General features: G+C 46.4%; 1 protein-coding gene across 2 annotated transcripts; it reads left to right on the top strand.

The window, feature by feature from the left end:
* Positions 1 to 3,178: 3,178 nt before the first annotated feature.
* LOC121596081 lies at positions 3,179 to 16,569 on the top strand. 2 transcript variants are annotated; one of them, XR_006005244.1, is made up of 4 exons: positions 3,179 to 3,843; positions 14,742 to 15,155; positions 15,237 to 15,823; positions 15,914 to 16,569. XR_006005244.1 is itself a non-coding variant. In XM_041920700.1 (3 exons), exons 1-3 carry the CDS (start codon positions 3,723 to 3,725, stop codon positions 15,743 to 15,745), a joined length of 1,044 nt encoding a protein of 347 aa, XP_041776634.1. In that variant the 5' UTR covers positions 3,179 to 3,722; the 3' UTR covers positions 15,746 to 16,568. The 2 variants fall into 2 exon arrangements, 1 of the variants encoding a protein (XP_041776634.1); XM_041920700.1 differs by having other exon boundaries at positions 15,237 to 16,568.
* Positions 16,570 to 16,767: the final 198 nt, after the last annotated feature.

Consider the following 16,767-nt stretch of genomic DNA (forward strand, 5'->3'; position numbering starts at 1 on the left):
ATTCACTCGCCAATTTTCTGTGCCTGATGTCTGGGGCTATGAGTTTTTGTGTGTATGTTTTTGTTTCAATGTCTGCACCCCCACCACCCGCATGCCGACCTCTTGCTCTACTTCAGATGGTGTTACTTTCGTTCGATTTTGCGGCAAGTGTGTGCGTGTGTGTGTGTGTTTGACTTCTCATTTCGCGCCGTGGAGAATGTGTTACCCATACCGTGCGGCAAACAACGGCTCGATGACTAAATGGCAAACCGCGCGCCATTCGGGTTAAGCGCACCATACGGCCGGGTCCCATTTAGCGCCAGCAACCCATGTGCTCTATCGGTGCCATGTCATCCCTACCCGTGCGCGCGCTCGCAAACAATCGATGCAGCGAAGACGTAACCGTAGCCGTCGCGTGTGGCGCCTCCAAAACCTAGCACCATCTTCAATCCGGAGAGGGTGGCTGGGTGCACGGGTGTCGGGGTGCAGTGTAATCGAGAGGAGCTCGGTTGAAAAAGAAACCAACTCCACCGCTCCTAAAAACAAAAAGTCTCACACAAACACAACCACCCAATCACACACAGCAGTGATGGGGGGATTGTGGGGCGCTCTTATGTCACATGGCCACGAAAACCGAGTTGGCGCATGTTTGTTGCTGTTGTTGCTGCTGCCAAAGGTGCAGAGAGGTGCTCTGCAGCGAACAAACTGTTTTAATTTTTCTTTTTGTTTTTTGCATCACGAACAACTCTTCTCCTTCCGCGCAGCAGTTCGCCACGAGTGGCGTACTGTAGTGATGTGCTTTTTGGAGCGCCCCAACGACTCCGATCCCACTCCGCCTATTGTTAGTCCGATTCCAACTCCGGCAAAATCCGAAACACTAGTTCCGCTTGGAGTCGGATTCATGCAGAGTCGCCCGGAGTCGTTCGGAGTCGTTGGGAGTCGTATGGAGTCAAGGCTTAGGTAATTCGGTTCATTTTGATGAACGTGAACGTACTAGTTCTTTAATTAAGATAAACTGAATGTGAATCGCGATTCATTCGATTATTTAAGTTGAAGAAAATATGGTAAATTATTTCATGTTTCTTTCTTTTCATAAACGTCCTGGTATTACGGTTTACGTTCATATTTGTATTGAAAGAGATAAAGGCCTAGCGTACTAGGACGATCTTTATTCCGACGGGTAGGACGTTCTTTTCATGAACGTCCTGGTAGTACAATTTACGTTCATATTTGTATTGGAGGAAATTAACGACCTAACGCTCTAGGACGTTCTTCATTTGGACGGGTAGAACGATCTTTTCGTGAACGTCCTGGTCATACGCTTAACGCTCATATTTCTATGAGGGAAATTAACGACCTGGCGTACTAAGACTTTCTTTTTTTCGGCGGGTAGGACGTTATTTTCCTGAACAATTCAGTACATTTTTATTTATAAAGAATCGATGAATCGATAATTAGATGAACGTAGGTCGTTCGTTCTTTAGGATGAATTGAATGAATCGTACAGTTCTGGTTCTTAGGCCACACCTCTAATGGAGTCATTGAGAGTCGTTTGGAGCCACCTGAAGTCTTCCGGGGTTATTCGGAGTCGTCCGGAGTCGACCGGAGTTGATCGGAGTCGGAGTTATTCGAAGTCGTCAAGTATTAATCGGAGTCGACCGGAATTGGAGTTGATCGGAGTCAACTGGAGCCGTCCGGTGCAATGTGCTTGTGATCAGGAATTTCATTTCATTGTGTTTTTTGTTTTTCACTTTGCGCGTGCACTTCGTATACAGAGGCCTTTGTTTCGAATGCCAACTCCGGATAACTCCAGACAACTCCAAACGACTCCAAACGACTCGAGATGACTCCAAACGACTCCGGATGACTCGAACTCCGAACAACTCCGGCCAACTCCGGCCGACTCCGATCGACTCCGGGTGACTCCGGACGACTCGGGGTGACTCTGGGAGATTCCGCGAGATTCCGCGAGATTCCGAACGACTCCGAATAATGTTGGGCGGACCTGTCTTTCGGAGCCGGTTCCGAAATTATCGGAGTCGGGTTGGAGTGGATTCCGGATTTGTGCCAACTATACCCATCACTAGCGTGCTGGAGCGTGTATTGGAGTAGATGCACTCCAGAGCGCTTGCATGCTCCGGTGCTATACCAATACGACGCTATACGGAGCGTGTTGCACCTTGGCGGAGAATGGCAAGATCACACAAAGACGCCTTCTGCCGGGTATCGTCTGCTTAGCGGCGCAGACTCATACGGTCAACTGTTCCATATTGTGAAGACTTCAATGAGGCGCAAGTGCTGCACTCTTCACTTTTATTAATGAGACTTAAGTGGACGGTTTATTGTTTTCCCTGGTTTCAGCTGCTGCCCATATTGCAGTAATTGCGCTGCTTGGTGCTGGTTGTATGAGAGAAGCCGTTTGGGTCTCTAAGACCAAGACCAACAGCCTAGCTCCTACGAGACGGTGTGCGACGTGCTGCAGTGCAGCGACATGGTCCCACCGTTGCACGGCACGAGCTGGATGATGGATGAGATCCGCCGCGCGGCATGTACGATCTCCTACCGCCTTCTGCGCACGGGCCCTACCCCTAGACCCACTAGTTCTAGCCTCATTCTAATTCCCGCCCGCTTTGAGCTAGTGTATGTCTATATCCCACCAGCTCCAAACACTCCCAGCCGGACATTAAACGCTGCGGTGTGGTTCCTGGGAGCGCCCATAGTGTCACCCCAGCGTGTCTCGCAGCACAACGGCAACAGCAACAACAACAAAAACGAGGTGTGCTATCGTTCAGCCTCCCTCGCCGGACCCCCCCTCCCCCCTCCCAGTACTACCACCTGTGTGCATTCAGCAGGGCAAAAAAAGAGGCCCACACCAATACACCAACACACGAGTGCGCCCAGCCAGCCCAGAAGGGTGCCTACGGATGCCGACACGGCCGAAACTTCGTGCGCGCATGGCTTCCCCTACCAAGGTGCCCCCCCCCCCCCTTACTCCTCCACCCCTCCATCCCCTCCCCTCATCTTGGTCGAAAACAAAGCAGCAGCACTGCGAGCTAGTGTGCGAGAGTGAAGGGGCGAAGCGGACGCCCGCCGACCCAACCGAGCCCGCGGGCCCGAAGAAAGTGAAAAGTGGTTTTTCTCACCGAGCGAGCCGAGGGAAAAGTAAACAGCGCGCGCGCGCTCAGATTGGCGAAGCCCGTCGGCACGGTAACATCGATAGTACGAGCGCACGCGCGAGCGTTCGGCTCACACACAAAAAAAAAACCTCCCCGAACGGCCGAAACGGGTCCCCGGACAGGCCTGGCGGCTCACCAGTGTGTGTCCCCCGCGCACAGTGTTGCGGTGGTGCCGTTTGAGAACGCGTGCAGGGCTGTAGAAAAAAAAAAACTGGAGCAAAGTTTCGGCCGCATTGTCAGCATCGTTTGCGCTCCCGTCTAGTCAGCCTGGTGCCCGATGGTGTGATGGTTCTGAGCTCCAAATCCGCGTCCGTGCCCGTTAGAGTGTTACCTTAGAGTGTGTGTGTGTGTGCGTGTGTGTGTGTGTATGAGGAAGATATCCTTATCGCCCGGGTGTGTATGTGTGAAACGGGCGCAGCAAAAATCGGGGCAAACCACGGCACACCACAAAGACGCCGCGCGAAAGCGTGAACCGCTCGGACAGTGCGCGCAGTGCCAGCAAGTGGCCGGTTATGCAACCGGCTTAACGACCGAGCACGCTACTACAACTGAAAGCGAGAGTGCGAGATGTGTTACTACCGGTTTACCTGGTGCGTTCTGCTGGTCGCTGGCATTGCTTCCCGCGCGACCGGTGACAGCAGGTCGTCCAAATCCACAATCAGCCACCATCAATCAGCGTCTAGCGATGGTAAGTCCGCCCGGGGAAGCATTAAAGGAGGATAGCTCTCGGAGGGTTGGGGGAAAAGGCCCTCGAGCACCCTGCCGAGGACCCTCCCTGGAGACGAGATCCAGATGGACTGGTTCCTTTGCCATTACTTTCTCCACACACAACACACACACTTCGAACGCAATCACCTCGAACGCATTGAAGCCTAAGTGTGGGGAACGGCTGAAGCACAGGGGAGGGGAAGGTTGTTTGTTGGTGGACCATCAAACGAGCGTACGTAAGTTCACCTCCGGGAATGGGAAGCTGCAAAAAAAAAACCCACGTGCAACGCCACACCAAAACCATTCATTACGCTCTATCCGGTCCCTTCCGTGCTTCGGGAAGCTCTGCGCAACAGGGTGGGCAGGGTGGGAAGGTGTCCGCACACCAGGCAGAAGAATAGCAATTTTGGCGTTTTACGCTGAGAAACACTTCGGGGGAGGTTGCGCCGAAAACCGAAACTTCCGACGCGGAACTCTCCACTGTGTTGCGCTGCGCAAACACAAACACACCAACAACAACAAAAAATAACAACAACAGTGGGGAGGGGTGGTGGATTACTGTTTCATAATAGGCATGCCGTTTTTTCCCTCTCTGTTTTCCTCCAACCGGCCTTTTCTCCTACACTCCCGTACGGTCCATGGCCGATGGCACACCTTGCGTGCCCATTCGGCGCTCCCCAGCATCGCGCTCAACTATCACCGCGTCGGCATTTCTATTGCCGCCGTTCCTTGCCCACGGTTGGTCCGGAGCTGTTACTTCGCTCGCTTTCGATCATCACCGTCCATCACCTGTCCGGGAGGGGGTAGCGAGGCTGTATCGTAACCATCTTCGGGGCATCAAGACGTGCGATTTTGGGAAAACGCGCGTCCGAAACACTTGCCGTAATAGGCGAACTGTTGCGTTGGCCACGGCTGGCCAGGAGGCTGGACCGCATTTTCTCTGCGCGCTGGACGCGTCCGACTACCCCGGGGCGTAAACTATTATGTTACGTTAGACGAGGCGTGTAAAGAGCCGCCGCCACAGCCATCCTATGAAGCGTTGGACACCCCTCGTGGACGGGTAATCCAAGCGCCGTCCCCGCTCGATGGGGACAACAACTGGACGCGTCCAGTCACTCGTGACGAGAGGCGTCGTTTTGTTTTCTCTCTTTCTCTCTTTCACTTGCCGGAAATACGGCCGTGCATAAAGCGGAAAAGCTTCCAAACCGGTCAGTTATGGCGACAACGCATCTCCGGGTGTACGGGTGTTGTGGCCCAAATGGAGAGATCTTGCAATAGAGCCATCGCGTGGTATGCACTTGCACATCAGCCTCATTAGCATTGCACAGCACACCAGCATACGCTCAATAAACATATTGAAGTTACTGGCCATCAGCGTCGCCTTACCGAGACGACTCGGTGCCAGAAAGACGGGGTTCAGCTCTGAAGAGCATCGAGTGGCTACATCTAAAAGGAAAACTTCCTCATCCACCTAATATGAGCGTCTTCAGGCAGCACTGTACTTTCGTAATCTTTTTTCTGGGGTCGTCTTCCACACAATCAACTCTGGTAACTCGCTCATCACTATAAAGTGCCCTTTAAGTAAGCAAGAGCTTTATTTAAGTTGCAAACTCTACGATGTTTCCGTTGGCTTTCTCAATCAGGACATTTGAAGAACTCAGGACTTTTGAAAGAGTTAAGAATTCAATTTAAATTCTTTTCTTTTCGTACATTGACCGGAATCAACCCTCAGGAGCCTAAAATGAGGCCCGCTATGGCGTAGTACAGGTTAAAATAAATGGATTATTTGTTAGACCATTTTATTCTACATTATAACTTTTGACTCATTGGCTAAAGATAACGAAAAGCTAAAGGTAAACGGGTCGTGAACTCAATAATCCTATCCTAATCCGAATAATAATCCAAAATAGTCATTAAGTTTTCGCGTATTTATGGTCTCTCAAGTAAATAATTTGTAGATTGGGAATGTCTACAAACGTTGGAAAATTGTGCTTGTTTTTGAAAAGTTATTACACATTTCACCGTTTTCGAGCCCAAATAAACAATATCAAGCTGCTCTCGAACATTGTTGTACTGTAAGTAGACATTTGACGTTCAACTGAAATACTGATGCCTACCTGAACTTTCTTCAATCGTAACTAAAAAAGTAAACTCCCTAAGTTGATCCATTGGCTGTATGGAGTTTAGCCTTTTGTTTGTACTTTCATTTACAAAAATATCTTGAATATATTTACCAATAATTTATCCCAATACCTTAAAAATTAATAATTGACTATTAAATTAGTACAAAATCAATTAAAACGAAGCTCTAGACAAATTAATTTTAACAAAATTAGCATCAAAGAAACGACCCCGGGTAATGTAAACGTAAGTTAATAGTAGGGAAAGAAAATGTTTAGTTACGATTGAACAATGTTCAGAAAGGCAATAGAATTTCAGTTTGCCGTTAAATGATTACTTATAGTACAACAATGTTCGAAAGCACCATAACACTGTTTACTTGGGCTCCAACACGGTGTACCTTATGTATCAGCTTCAAATTTAAGGTCCCAATCCTTTATTGAATTTTACTTTTAGGTTCATGTTTTCAAATTCGCGGTAGCTAGATAGCATTTTGTAAATATAATTTTGGGAATCACATGCTTGAAATAGAACACATCGGTAAAAAGATAGCAGCACATCATATCCTTCAATTGCTAGGAACCATACTAAAAGAATTATTCTCCAAGAGGTATTCTGTGATAATATCAGTTCTAGTCTGTTAATCAGGTCATTACCAGATTTTAAAGACATTTCAAGTTAAGAAAAACTCTCTTCCAGATTGACGGTTACTCTTAAGTAGAACCGAAATAAAGTTTATTGCTGTTTTTTTTTAATAATGGGGATTATTCTATTATTTCACTCCATTCCAGTCGACACAAGAAATTGGACTCGATTGCTCTTTGAAATATGCTTGTTGTAAAGAAGTCTGGAATGAAAAATCAATCGGGCAGCCGACATTGCAGTAGGCGACAAATAGCCAGGCCATCTTTCGGAGATGATTTTAAAATACGCTTACAAAATTCAAATCTAGCCCAAAAAATAAGGAATTTTCTTATTGGTAATCATAGGAAATGTTTGTTTTAGTCTTATTTCATTGAATTATCGATTGGTCCATCAAATTTAGGTTCACTGGCGTTTAAATTATTTTCTTAAATTGATTTTAACATATATCAGTACTCAAATGTTTATGGAAGGAAACTGAAATGTTCTACTTCAAAACCGTGAAAACATCAACTTCGATCCATCTCTCGCTAAGGTTTTGAAGTCGAGAAAAAATAGCTTGAATCGACTCGAAAGACTGGAATCGAAAGAACACGTAGTCGTTATGGATAAAACTCTCTCACTAGACACATTTCCACGAAAACCTCGAAACCGCAATTAGAAGCGGGATTGTGTAGTATCAAAGTGGATCAAAGTTCTTCACAATATTCAACTCGACGTCATGACATCAGAGTAAGCCTGAATATCGACTTCATTACTAAAATTCATCCACTAAGGATTGATGATACAGCGACGCTTTTGACGACAAAATGCGTACCTTTTTTTCTAACTGGGGGTAAGTGTGTGGGAGAGTAGCCGACATTGGTGTATGGTGTACTCTCTGCAAAAAAAACCACATCCCAATAACGAGCGAAAATGGCGAGCTAGACCTTCGTACGGGCAGCTTTGTTGTAGCGCGGTAGCGTTGTCTCATATTGCTCCTATTTTACCACAAACCACACATACACATGCATTCGCCCAGCCTGCCCAGCATCGGTGTGGAGTTGCTGTTCTCACCCACGGTTCATGACAGCGCCCTCCCCTCCATTGCAGCTTCTGTCTTATGTTTTCTGTACTACGAACCCAGCAAACCCAACCAACTTGGAGGCACCTCGCCAGTACCAATAGACTCTCACATACACACACACAGACTGGGGGGTAGCAGCTACAATTGCCCTTACACCGCCCGCCTCCACACTGGCACCTCTCGGCCAACATACCATTTTTTCCGAGGGGACCAATTTTCTCAACCTTACTCCTGCTGCAAATATGTGCTTGTAGATGTGTGTGCGTACAAACAAACGGTCATATGCTGCGCCGTTCGCTCAATTGTGCTGCATGCTGCCAAATTGGGTTGCATCGGTGGTACTGGCGGTCCATTGCACGCGCACACCCCCTTCCCGCCAAATGAACACACAGCACACAGGCCGCGGGCCGGTCTTTGTGCCCGCAAACGAGCCTACAATTATGGCTGGCTAATATTTGTACCATTTACCCTTGGCCCGCTGATGTGTCGCATGTGTGCACATGTCTCTTCCCTGCCTCTCTGCGTGCAGCGTCCGTGGCATAATGCATTCGGTTTCCGTTTCGCGGGAAGTAAATGATCGCGGCACATTTCCGCACACCGTACATCATCTGCATCTCGGCTTCTGCCACGTTCTCGGCCTGCTCGTCTAGATTAATGGCACAGAAACAGTGCGGCACAAGTTGTTAAGGCATCAGGTTCGGAAGCGGCTACCATTCAGTATGCTGGATTTTTGCATCTCGAAAGCGGTGTGTATTTTTTTTTCTTTTCTTACTCTCCCTTAGCTTAGCCAAGGTTGGAGGTCTTTTGCTACAATTATTTATGGCAACGACTTTGACATTAAGCTAAGTTGCTTCGCGTTGAGAAGTTGGAGGCTGAAATGCGGTTAGAAATTAAGCCTCGCTACTTGCACAGTGTACGCGTGTACACTTTGTAGGCAGCTTGTGTGCCGGAAACGGTGAATGTTGAACTCGTGGCACATGCGGTCCAACCGCTCCCAAAAAAAAAATTAAACCCCTCCATGTCCTGAAACAGGTTTCCAAGCCCAGGTTTTCGAGCGACGCTGTTCTAAAACACTCCGCCAGAACCTTAACACGCTCGCGCCGTGTACTTTCGCTTTTCGTCGATCGGGGCCGACACCGCTTTACCGTTTTGCAGCCTTACCCTTTACCCTTACGCAACCGCCGCCTGACAACCGGGCCACAGACGGTGGATAGGCCAGGCCTGAACTCCCCCACGGTGGTGTTGAAGCTGCGTGCGTATGGCGGAAGTCAGCGGCATCGATCGATCACAGCGCAACAGAAACCGTTTGCCGAAGGCACTAACCTTGAGCGGGTGCTGGACGGCTACAGCAACGAAAAGATCTCTTTCTTCTTCCCCTCTCCCCTTCCTCCTCTCCCTTGTTTTGCGCGATCGGAAAGTTTTGCAAGCACTGCGGTCAATCCCCTCCCCCTGCCCCGAGCTCGAAGTAGTCGATCCCAATCGGCATCCAGCGTGTAGTGTTGGGTAAATCTGATTCAAATTCATGAATCTGAATGATTGCTTGAAATATTTCAATGCATCTGAATCTCAGTTGTAAAGATTCACGAATCTTGAAAGATTCATACAGCTTGAGCTTCTTCTTGGGGTAACAACCCAATGGACATTTTCGAGCACGAATAATCGGTAATTCGAGCAAATTCTCTTAAACTGGAGTCCTAAACTTCCTTTAAATTGCACCAGTTTAAGGGAATTTAGAAAAAGGCCTTTACAATCAACTGTGATGCGGCTTTTTCGTTGTTTTCTTCTAGAATCGCTCGGAAATTATGTTTCCTATCGTTATAGTTGGTCATGTTGCCATTTTATACTTAAATAATATCATTTTTTTTATAAAATAACGTCACACAAAATTTGTTTTGGTTTTTCATAAAAAAAATCAAAGCTTCGAATGTAAAATGAGCTCGACGCCATCGTCAATCGATAGAAGAATCTCTAATTTACGAACTCACCAAATATTAGCGCATCCAACACACTTGATCACACACAAATCAATTTCAGGCGTATCGAGCACTAATCGAGCAGATATAGGAAAACAATTTCGAGCAAATGTCACTTGAGAACCTACATGGTCATGCCAGCCTATACAGACATTCAAGACTTTTTGGTACTATGCAAAAGGGTAGTATGTTTTGCTACGGGGAGACTGTCCCATGCGAGATTTCCCATGGCTCCTCTGAACCGGTTCTTCGTATATTAGTTCAACGTTATCTGTGATCGTCATCAACCAGACATGCCGCGCGCCGAGCTACTAAACAATATCAGTGCCGTGCGTCCTTCTACGTCCTTATTTTATTGACATATGACTGAACGCAAACATGTATTTTGTACGCAAACAAATTCAATATTTTGAAAACTATACATGTCTAATGATCCATGAGTCTCTGGAAAATTATGAATCTTCACCGATTCATGAATCTTTATCAGGGGTCTATACAGAATCTTTATAGATTGATGAATCCTTCGAGATTCATGGATCTTCAAAGACTTATGAATCTTCAAAGATTCATGAATCTTCAGCGATTCGATTCGAGATTCGAATTACTCATCGCTGAAGATTTATATTAATGAATCTTAACGAACGATTCATGAAACCCAACACTACCAGTGTGGCACTAGTGAGATTTAGCAATGCACGGTGATCACGGACCCGATAGAACGCTGCCAGATCTTGGTGCTTGGGTGGGATGGCTTGGTGGGTACAAAATTGGGCAAGGCTTCGCTTTATCGATCAGCCACCACAAAGAGCGCCCAGTAAACCCTAATGCAACCCATCAAGCGCTTAGGAGGACTTTCTATCAGCGAAACGGTTCATAACAAACTGTTGCCCAAAAAGGTATTACAACAACAATAACAACAACAACAACAAAAAAGGCTTATTGCGAGAATTATGCTTTCGAGCTCCACACAAAGACCTTTGCCTAACGGCCCATCAGCACCGTCGCAATGGCAGGCTGGCTCGTGCCAATGCTCTTCCGCATCTGCCGCGCTTGAACCCCTCCCAGCCGCCCCTTTGCGCTGCGAGCGTTCTGTGCGCGTTCGTGAGTTCGTGCCCTAATGCGCGCTTGAGCTTATCCGACCATTTTGGTTGCTGTTTATTTTTTATTTTTTTGTCTTATGCTATTTGCTCGACGCGTGCGCAGTTGCGGCTCGATTTGCCATGCCGGCCATTTTTGTTTTCTTCTTTCGATTTACCATTTACTCGCGAATCGATTCTAAGCGAAGCGGTTGCGCAAAAAGCTTTGGCCCGCATCGTCGATGCCTTTCGCCCATGCCGTTGCACAATTCTTAGCTTGAGTTGGTGAGGTTGATTTGTGTGTGTGTGAATGTTAGTTTGTTTCATTTTTTTGTTTTCAACCCAACAACCCTAAAACCTTCTAGCAAATGCTTCACCGAAAGCTTCGCCGCTCGAGCAAAACCAAACCCGCCTGCCCAACGAGCGGCAATATTACGATTTGAAACCGACGCGCATGATTAACGATCATACAAGGGTTTGAGGAAATGTTGGTGTCCAACAATCGCCAGCAGGCGGTGTTCTACCGTGTGCTTCCTTCTTTGCCTTTGGGCGATTAGGAGTGTGTGTGTGCGCGCTCCATTAGGCACCTGTGAGCAGCCGTGAAGCTGAATTACTTAACGCATGCCGCACTAATATCGTCCAAGGGTGCGCTGGCATGACGTATCGAACGCTGCTCCTCCGCTTGTCTCGCTTGTGTCATAAGGGCCCGGCGGTCGAGCGCGTTTGGCCGCGTTAATTGATGCAGCAAAACACATTAGTGTTAGCTCTCGCTCCATTCCAGCGTGTTTTCCACCCAGCGCGATGAGAGGAGATTGTTTCCTCATTTCCACTAGGAAACGATGGTTGGGAGCTGCCGGCTGGTGGTGACGGAATCGGGATCGGACAGGGTCACCGAACGGTAACACCATCCTGGGGCATACATGTTGTCTGTGAGTTAGTCTAGTAGTAGTCTATGCATCAAGGTCATGCCATGCCTTTCGCTTTGGACGCGCCAGGATCGCATGAACGGGAGATCAGATAACAGGGGAGGGCGTAGCATTTGCAGCAAAACTTTTAAAAAAAATCTAAAAACGACACGACTGTATCAAAATGAACTGTTATTCCAAACGTCATCCGTATCCTTCCAAGCAGCACTTGGAATCAACGCCAGAGAGGTTTATCTTAATCATTGACCACTTTAACCACCGCCTACAGGTATCGCAACGGCTTGGGGCGAAACGGGAAGTGATTAGCACGCCACAGTTCCTTTCTATTTGCCTTTCTAAGTTTGCAAGCACGAGCTACGCTCGAAATTGTCACTCCGGGGGGAAATTACATCGCACCATCTAGGCCTCTCTCTCTCTCTCTCTCTCTGAATAGTGACAGACTACATTCTGTTCAGAATTGCCTATCTAATATTAACGTTTATCCAAGGTGATTACCGTATAAGCGCACAAATGCTCCATAAACTTCCCAATTTTTTAGCCTGGATCTAGATCTAGACAGCCAATATAAGCGCCTGTCAAGAGGACAAGCTGTAAAGTGTAGTTCTTCTGTTATCACTGAAAACGATACGAAACTATTAAAACCCAAAAAATCTCATCTTTTTATGGGTTTCTAGCTTGCCACACTTACAAGCAATATAGGAATCGTATCAAATTCCGAACGTTCTTCTTGGATTCGTTGAGTCGATTCATTACAGGGTAGAGCAGGAACTACATGCAAAAATCGTTAGGTTTACTTTTTTTTTAATAATGTTATTACAATAATGTTTTTATGCCATACACATTGGTTTGTCTTTTATGGTTTATTAAGCATATAATATGACTCACTTATTTCTAAAAGAGCTAACTCTAAAAGGGCTAACTTACAGATAACTCTGTAAACACTATTTGTTAAATCCATATCTAGATCCTAAACTAATATCATATTGTTATTCATATTTTCTTGGGACTATTTCTGAATATTGTCCTAATATTGGTCCAATGAAATCGCATGCGTATATGCCACAAAAATTTCACTGTAGAAAAAAAACATAATTATTTGAATGATATCAAGGTACCTCAAATATATGCAGCATGTTGAGCTTAAACAACAAGTGTAATCTGTGTGTGTGTGTGTTTTTTTTTTTGTTTTGTTTTTTTTTTTGTTTTTGTTCACTAACGATTTGACCCAAAAAGCATGTCAGGGCTGTGCTGTAACAATCGTGATATAAAAAGCGTTTCAAAAAGTACCATTTTTTGTGCATTTATTTTTTTTGTATCTTTGATTTTTTTTTATTCCAATGGCTAACACATATTGGAGCTAGCAATCGACAATCATGTCAAAGAAAAAAGAATAAATTGAAGTTAGATCAAAAAGATTTTCCTTATCTCACCTTTAGGTCATAAGTGATGTAATCGTGTTAAGATCGTGTTCAGTGTCAACCCAGCGAGAATAATTGAGCTTTGATGGAGATATAGAGTCTTATTTTCTCTAATTTGCCTGCTTCGTGCTGAATACAAGCATATACGCTTTTCATCTGGTTGTGATTACGATCTTGACGTATGCTACAAACTTTATGTTGCGACCACAATTCGAGAGATAGAGCCTTCATAGCTTTCGATTGGAACTTTCTGGCAACTCATTGCTTGCTGCTTTCTTGGAGGCATCCATTTGCTCCTGTGGCTTCCCGCTCACTTGGTTCTGTAAATTCATTATCGGCTGAGGTTCTGACATTATTTAGACTCAACCATCATGTAGCTTTTTCGGCATTTTTTTCATCTTTATCCAAATTATAACTTTCTTTGATAAATTTATATAATTTAAATTCGTTGTAAGCAATTATCAAGGATTTTTTTTTTTTGCTTCACTACGACGATTTCTCGTTCATTCGCAATTCTTTAGTTGGAACTTTATAGAAAGATTTTTTATTCATGCAGAGAGCCAGTAGCGTTTTTTTTCCCACGTACACTATGATTGGTATCATCTGTTAGCAATTGTTAGTCTCAAAATTCCAGGATATCATAAAAATAAAATAATAGCTTGAGATCAAACATCTACTACAATTATAATGGTTCGCTGATATATAAATATAGGTTGAATTTGACGGTTATAATCTTCAAAAAATATACGAAAATAATGTATTATCGACTACCCTGGCACAACAGTACAAAATGTCCATCATATGATGTTAGCTGTTTATTATTTGGACTGAAAACGCCTCAGTGTTTATTTTTTAATAAGGCGTTTTTCAGGGTTTCATATATGTGTAGGATGCTTTTTTATTATTGATTTTTAAAGAGATGTCGAGCCTTTAGGCTTCATTCGCCTCTAAAATGTGCGTGGGTTTCTTGACTCTTTTTTTTTTTTTTTGGGAAATGAACTTTATATGATGAGAAGTGGACTGTATGACACCCTTTTTGGATAGTCTTATTGGCAATTCCTATTGGATTTGTCCAAAAAGGGTGCGATAAAATCCACTTCCCGTCACTTAAAGTTCATTTCGTGTAAGAGTCATGTAATAGCCAAATAGACGTAAATGTGATAATCAACCAGATTAGGAATTATTGAAGATACAATTTCAGACAGCACCGTTCTCTTTTTCGTTCTTTTATTTCCTTTTTTTTATCTGTGCGATAAATTTTCAGTCTTTGCTCTGAGCTTCATTGTGTCAAAGTTCTGTTCAATTTAGATGTGATATAATGTTTGTTATGTAGGCAGTCTGTGTCATGTTTGACAAATAATCTAAACCCGAAATAAATATGTGCATACTTAGATCGTCCTTCAATTATCACAAATTTAATTGTGCATTTATTGTTTTACAATAGTTTTGATCACAAAGGGTCATTTAACAATATATAGATGTAGTAATTTTGAATTTTGAATCAACATCAGTTATGAAAAGACAACGCACCTGACTTACATAATCTTCGAGGTGGACTTCGGTGAGAGTACTGAACCCACACGCCATAAAAACCCACGGAACCGAGGTTGACGACGCACTTTGCTAATCGTTCCTGTCCGCTCCTTTCGTTTCCAGAGTCATTCACCCCGCTCTCGCTGTACGGTGGCAGCCTCTTTCCTGCCGACGTTTCCGGCGACGAGCAGGCACCGTTCGCGCCGACCCTGCCCGTACCGGAAAAGCAGGTTTTGGAGCTGGGCGGCGGGCGCACGGACGGCGAGCCCGCTGCCGTAACCGGCCGCACCGGCACCCGATCTCAGCCGCAGGCGGATGTGGAGCACCTCAATCCGGCGGCCCAAAAAATCTATCCCACCTTCTTCCGCAACATCCCACCGTTGGGGCACTCGCGGCCCTACTACCAGTCGACGGAGGCGGCGATCGAGCAGCGGTTCAACAAGCTGCGGAGTGGCGGTGTGGCGGCCGCCCCCGTCCCCCTGCCGGAGGTGGTCGCATCGCCCCTGCTCGGTTCGGGCGATTTCGGCATCATCAAGGGTAACAGACACGCGGTGCGCGTCCTGGTTGGTGCCACAACTAACGTTCATCTCTCTCCCGCTCACTTTCTCTCACCATCAGGTGGCACCTTCTACTACGACACGGACGTGCCGGGCAAGGGGTTCGTGGACGAGTACTACGGGCTCGGGTACAGCGGCAACAATGGGCACGGTCGGCCCCAGCTCGCCTACCTGGTGCAGAAGCCCCAGAAGGAGGAACAGTTCTCCAACTTTCGCGACTTTGCGGACATCAACATCTCGAACGATCCGGCGTACTCGCACCATGCCCCCTTGTACATGGGCATGGACGGGCGTGGGAAGCTCGCAATACCACCGCCGCCGCCATCGTCGGTGGCACCTGCCACAGTACCTGAAACCAGCACGGCCGATCCGGCGGTGAAGCGCGAACCGGATAACATACTGGACGAGCTGCGGTCGCTCGATGCGGCATCGGATTCGAAGGGCCGGCTGCGAAGCAAGGCGAAAAAGGAAACGCTGCTCGAGCGGAAAAAGCGACCAAAGTACGGCAAGAGCGTCAAGAGTGCCGCGGAGCCGCCGGAGGGTGAAGATTACATGGTAGCGGCGAGCTAAGCCAGTGGACCCCGAGGGGGAACCTAATCAGACTTGAGCGACAACAACGACAAAAAAACGACTTAATTGTACATTAAGGTTGGGGCTAGCGAATGTGTGACACGCTGTTTGTGCATTGGTAGCCACCGTTTAGTTCGTTAGTAATTTTCTTCCCTCCCCTCTCACTAGCGTTCCAACCTTTCAGCTCGTTCCAATCACCACTCATTCTCATTACACGAACGGCCACATGGAACGGAACTAGATGATTTGCACGTTACCATCAAGCTCATATTCATTATCATCATCATTACTCATCGCTCATCTGGGACGGAGAAAAAACGGCCACATGCTCACCCCGTAGTCGACCAACTCTGTACTCCTGGAAATTCGTCGTACTAGCGTAGATACCAGTAGAATAATTTTCTCAACGTCGCACGCTTCCGTTCGGGTGCAGTACAGGCTTATCGACACCGGCATCAACACCTTCCTATCCCTCTCTCGGGACTCTAAGTAATCCCCCGGGGGTGTGTTTGTATATGTGTGTCACCCTCTACCTACGCGGAGGCTACTACACGGCTAATGACAACCGATTAAATAGGTTCTGACGGGAGGGCGCGTTGGTCGATAACGATTTCTGTACTTGCCACCTATCTGGATGTGATCGCATCGTACGTTGCAGTGGGAAGATCAAAATTGTGTGCTCCTTACATGACATAGTTGAATAAAAACAAAGTTTTACCTTTAAAAAGACCAACACAGCCAGCTGTGCATTGTAAACATGCGTGTTTATTTATGCTCCGCCGAGACTTCCCGAAGTCTTTATCTGGGATGTTACGTCTATATCTCGGATGTTATGTCTACTACGGCCCTTCCTCCCCCTCACATAGGAAAGTGCAAAAATATACAGCTTCAAGAGAGTACACATCCACACACACAAACACACTTACACATACAAGCATACACACAAACAGTGAAAAGGACGAGAGAATTATCTGGGCGCAGCCCAGCAGGGTGTGCTGCTGGCGGTGCTCGTGTGTGTAACG

Source organism: Anopheles merus, chromosome X, assembly GCF_017562075.2.
Source record: "Anopheles merus strain MAF chromosome X, AmerM5.1, whole genome shotgun sequence".
NCBI lineage: Eukaryota > Metazoa > Arthropoda > Insecta > Diptera > Culicidae > Anopheles > Anopheles merus.

What these genes read in the sequence shown, in the direction of transcription:
- LOC121596081 (XM_041920700.1), top strand. Translation starts at nt 3,723, where the DNA reads ATGTGTTACTACCGGTTTACCTGGTGCGTTCTGCTGGTCGCTGGCATT. An exon ending in TCAATCAGCGTCTAGCGATG is followed by an intron (nt 3,844 to 14,741) that starts GTAAGTCCGCCC and finishes TTTCGTTTCCAG; the next exon opens with AGTCATTCACCCCGCTCTCG. An exon ending in CGATTTCGGCATCATCAAGG is followed by an intron (nt 15,156 to 15,236) that starts GTAACAGACACG and finishes TCTCACCATCAG; the next exon opens with GTGGCACCTTCTACTACGAC.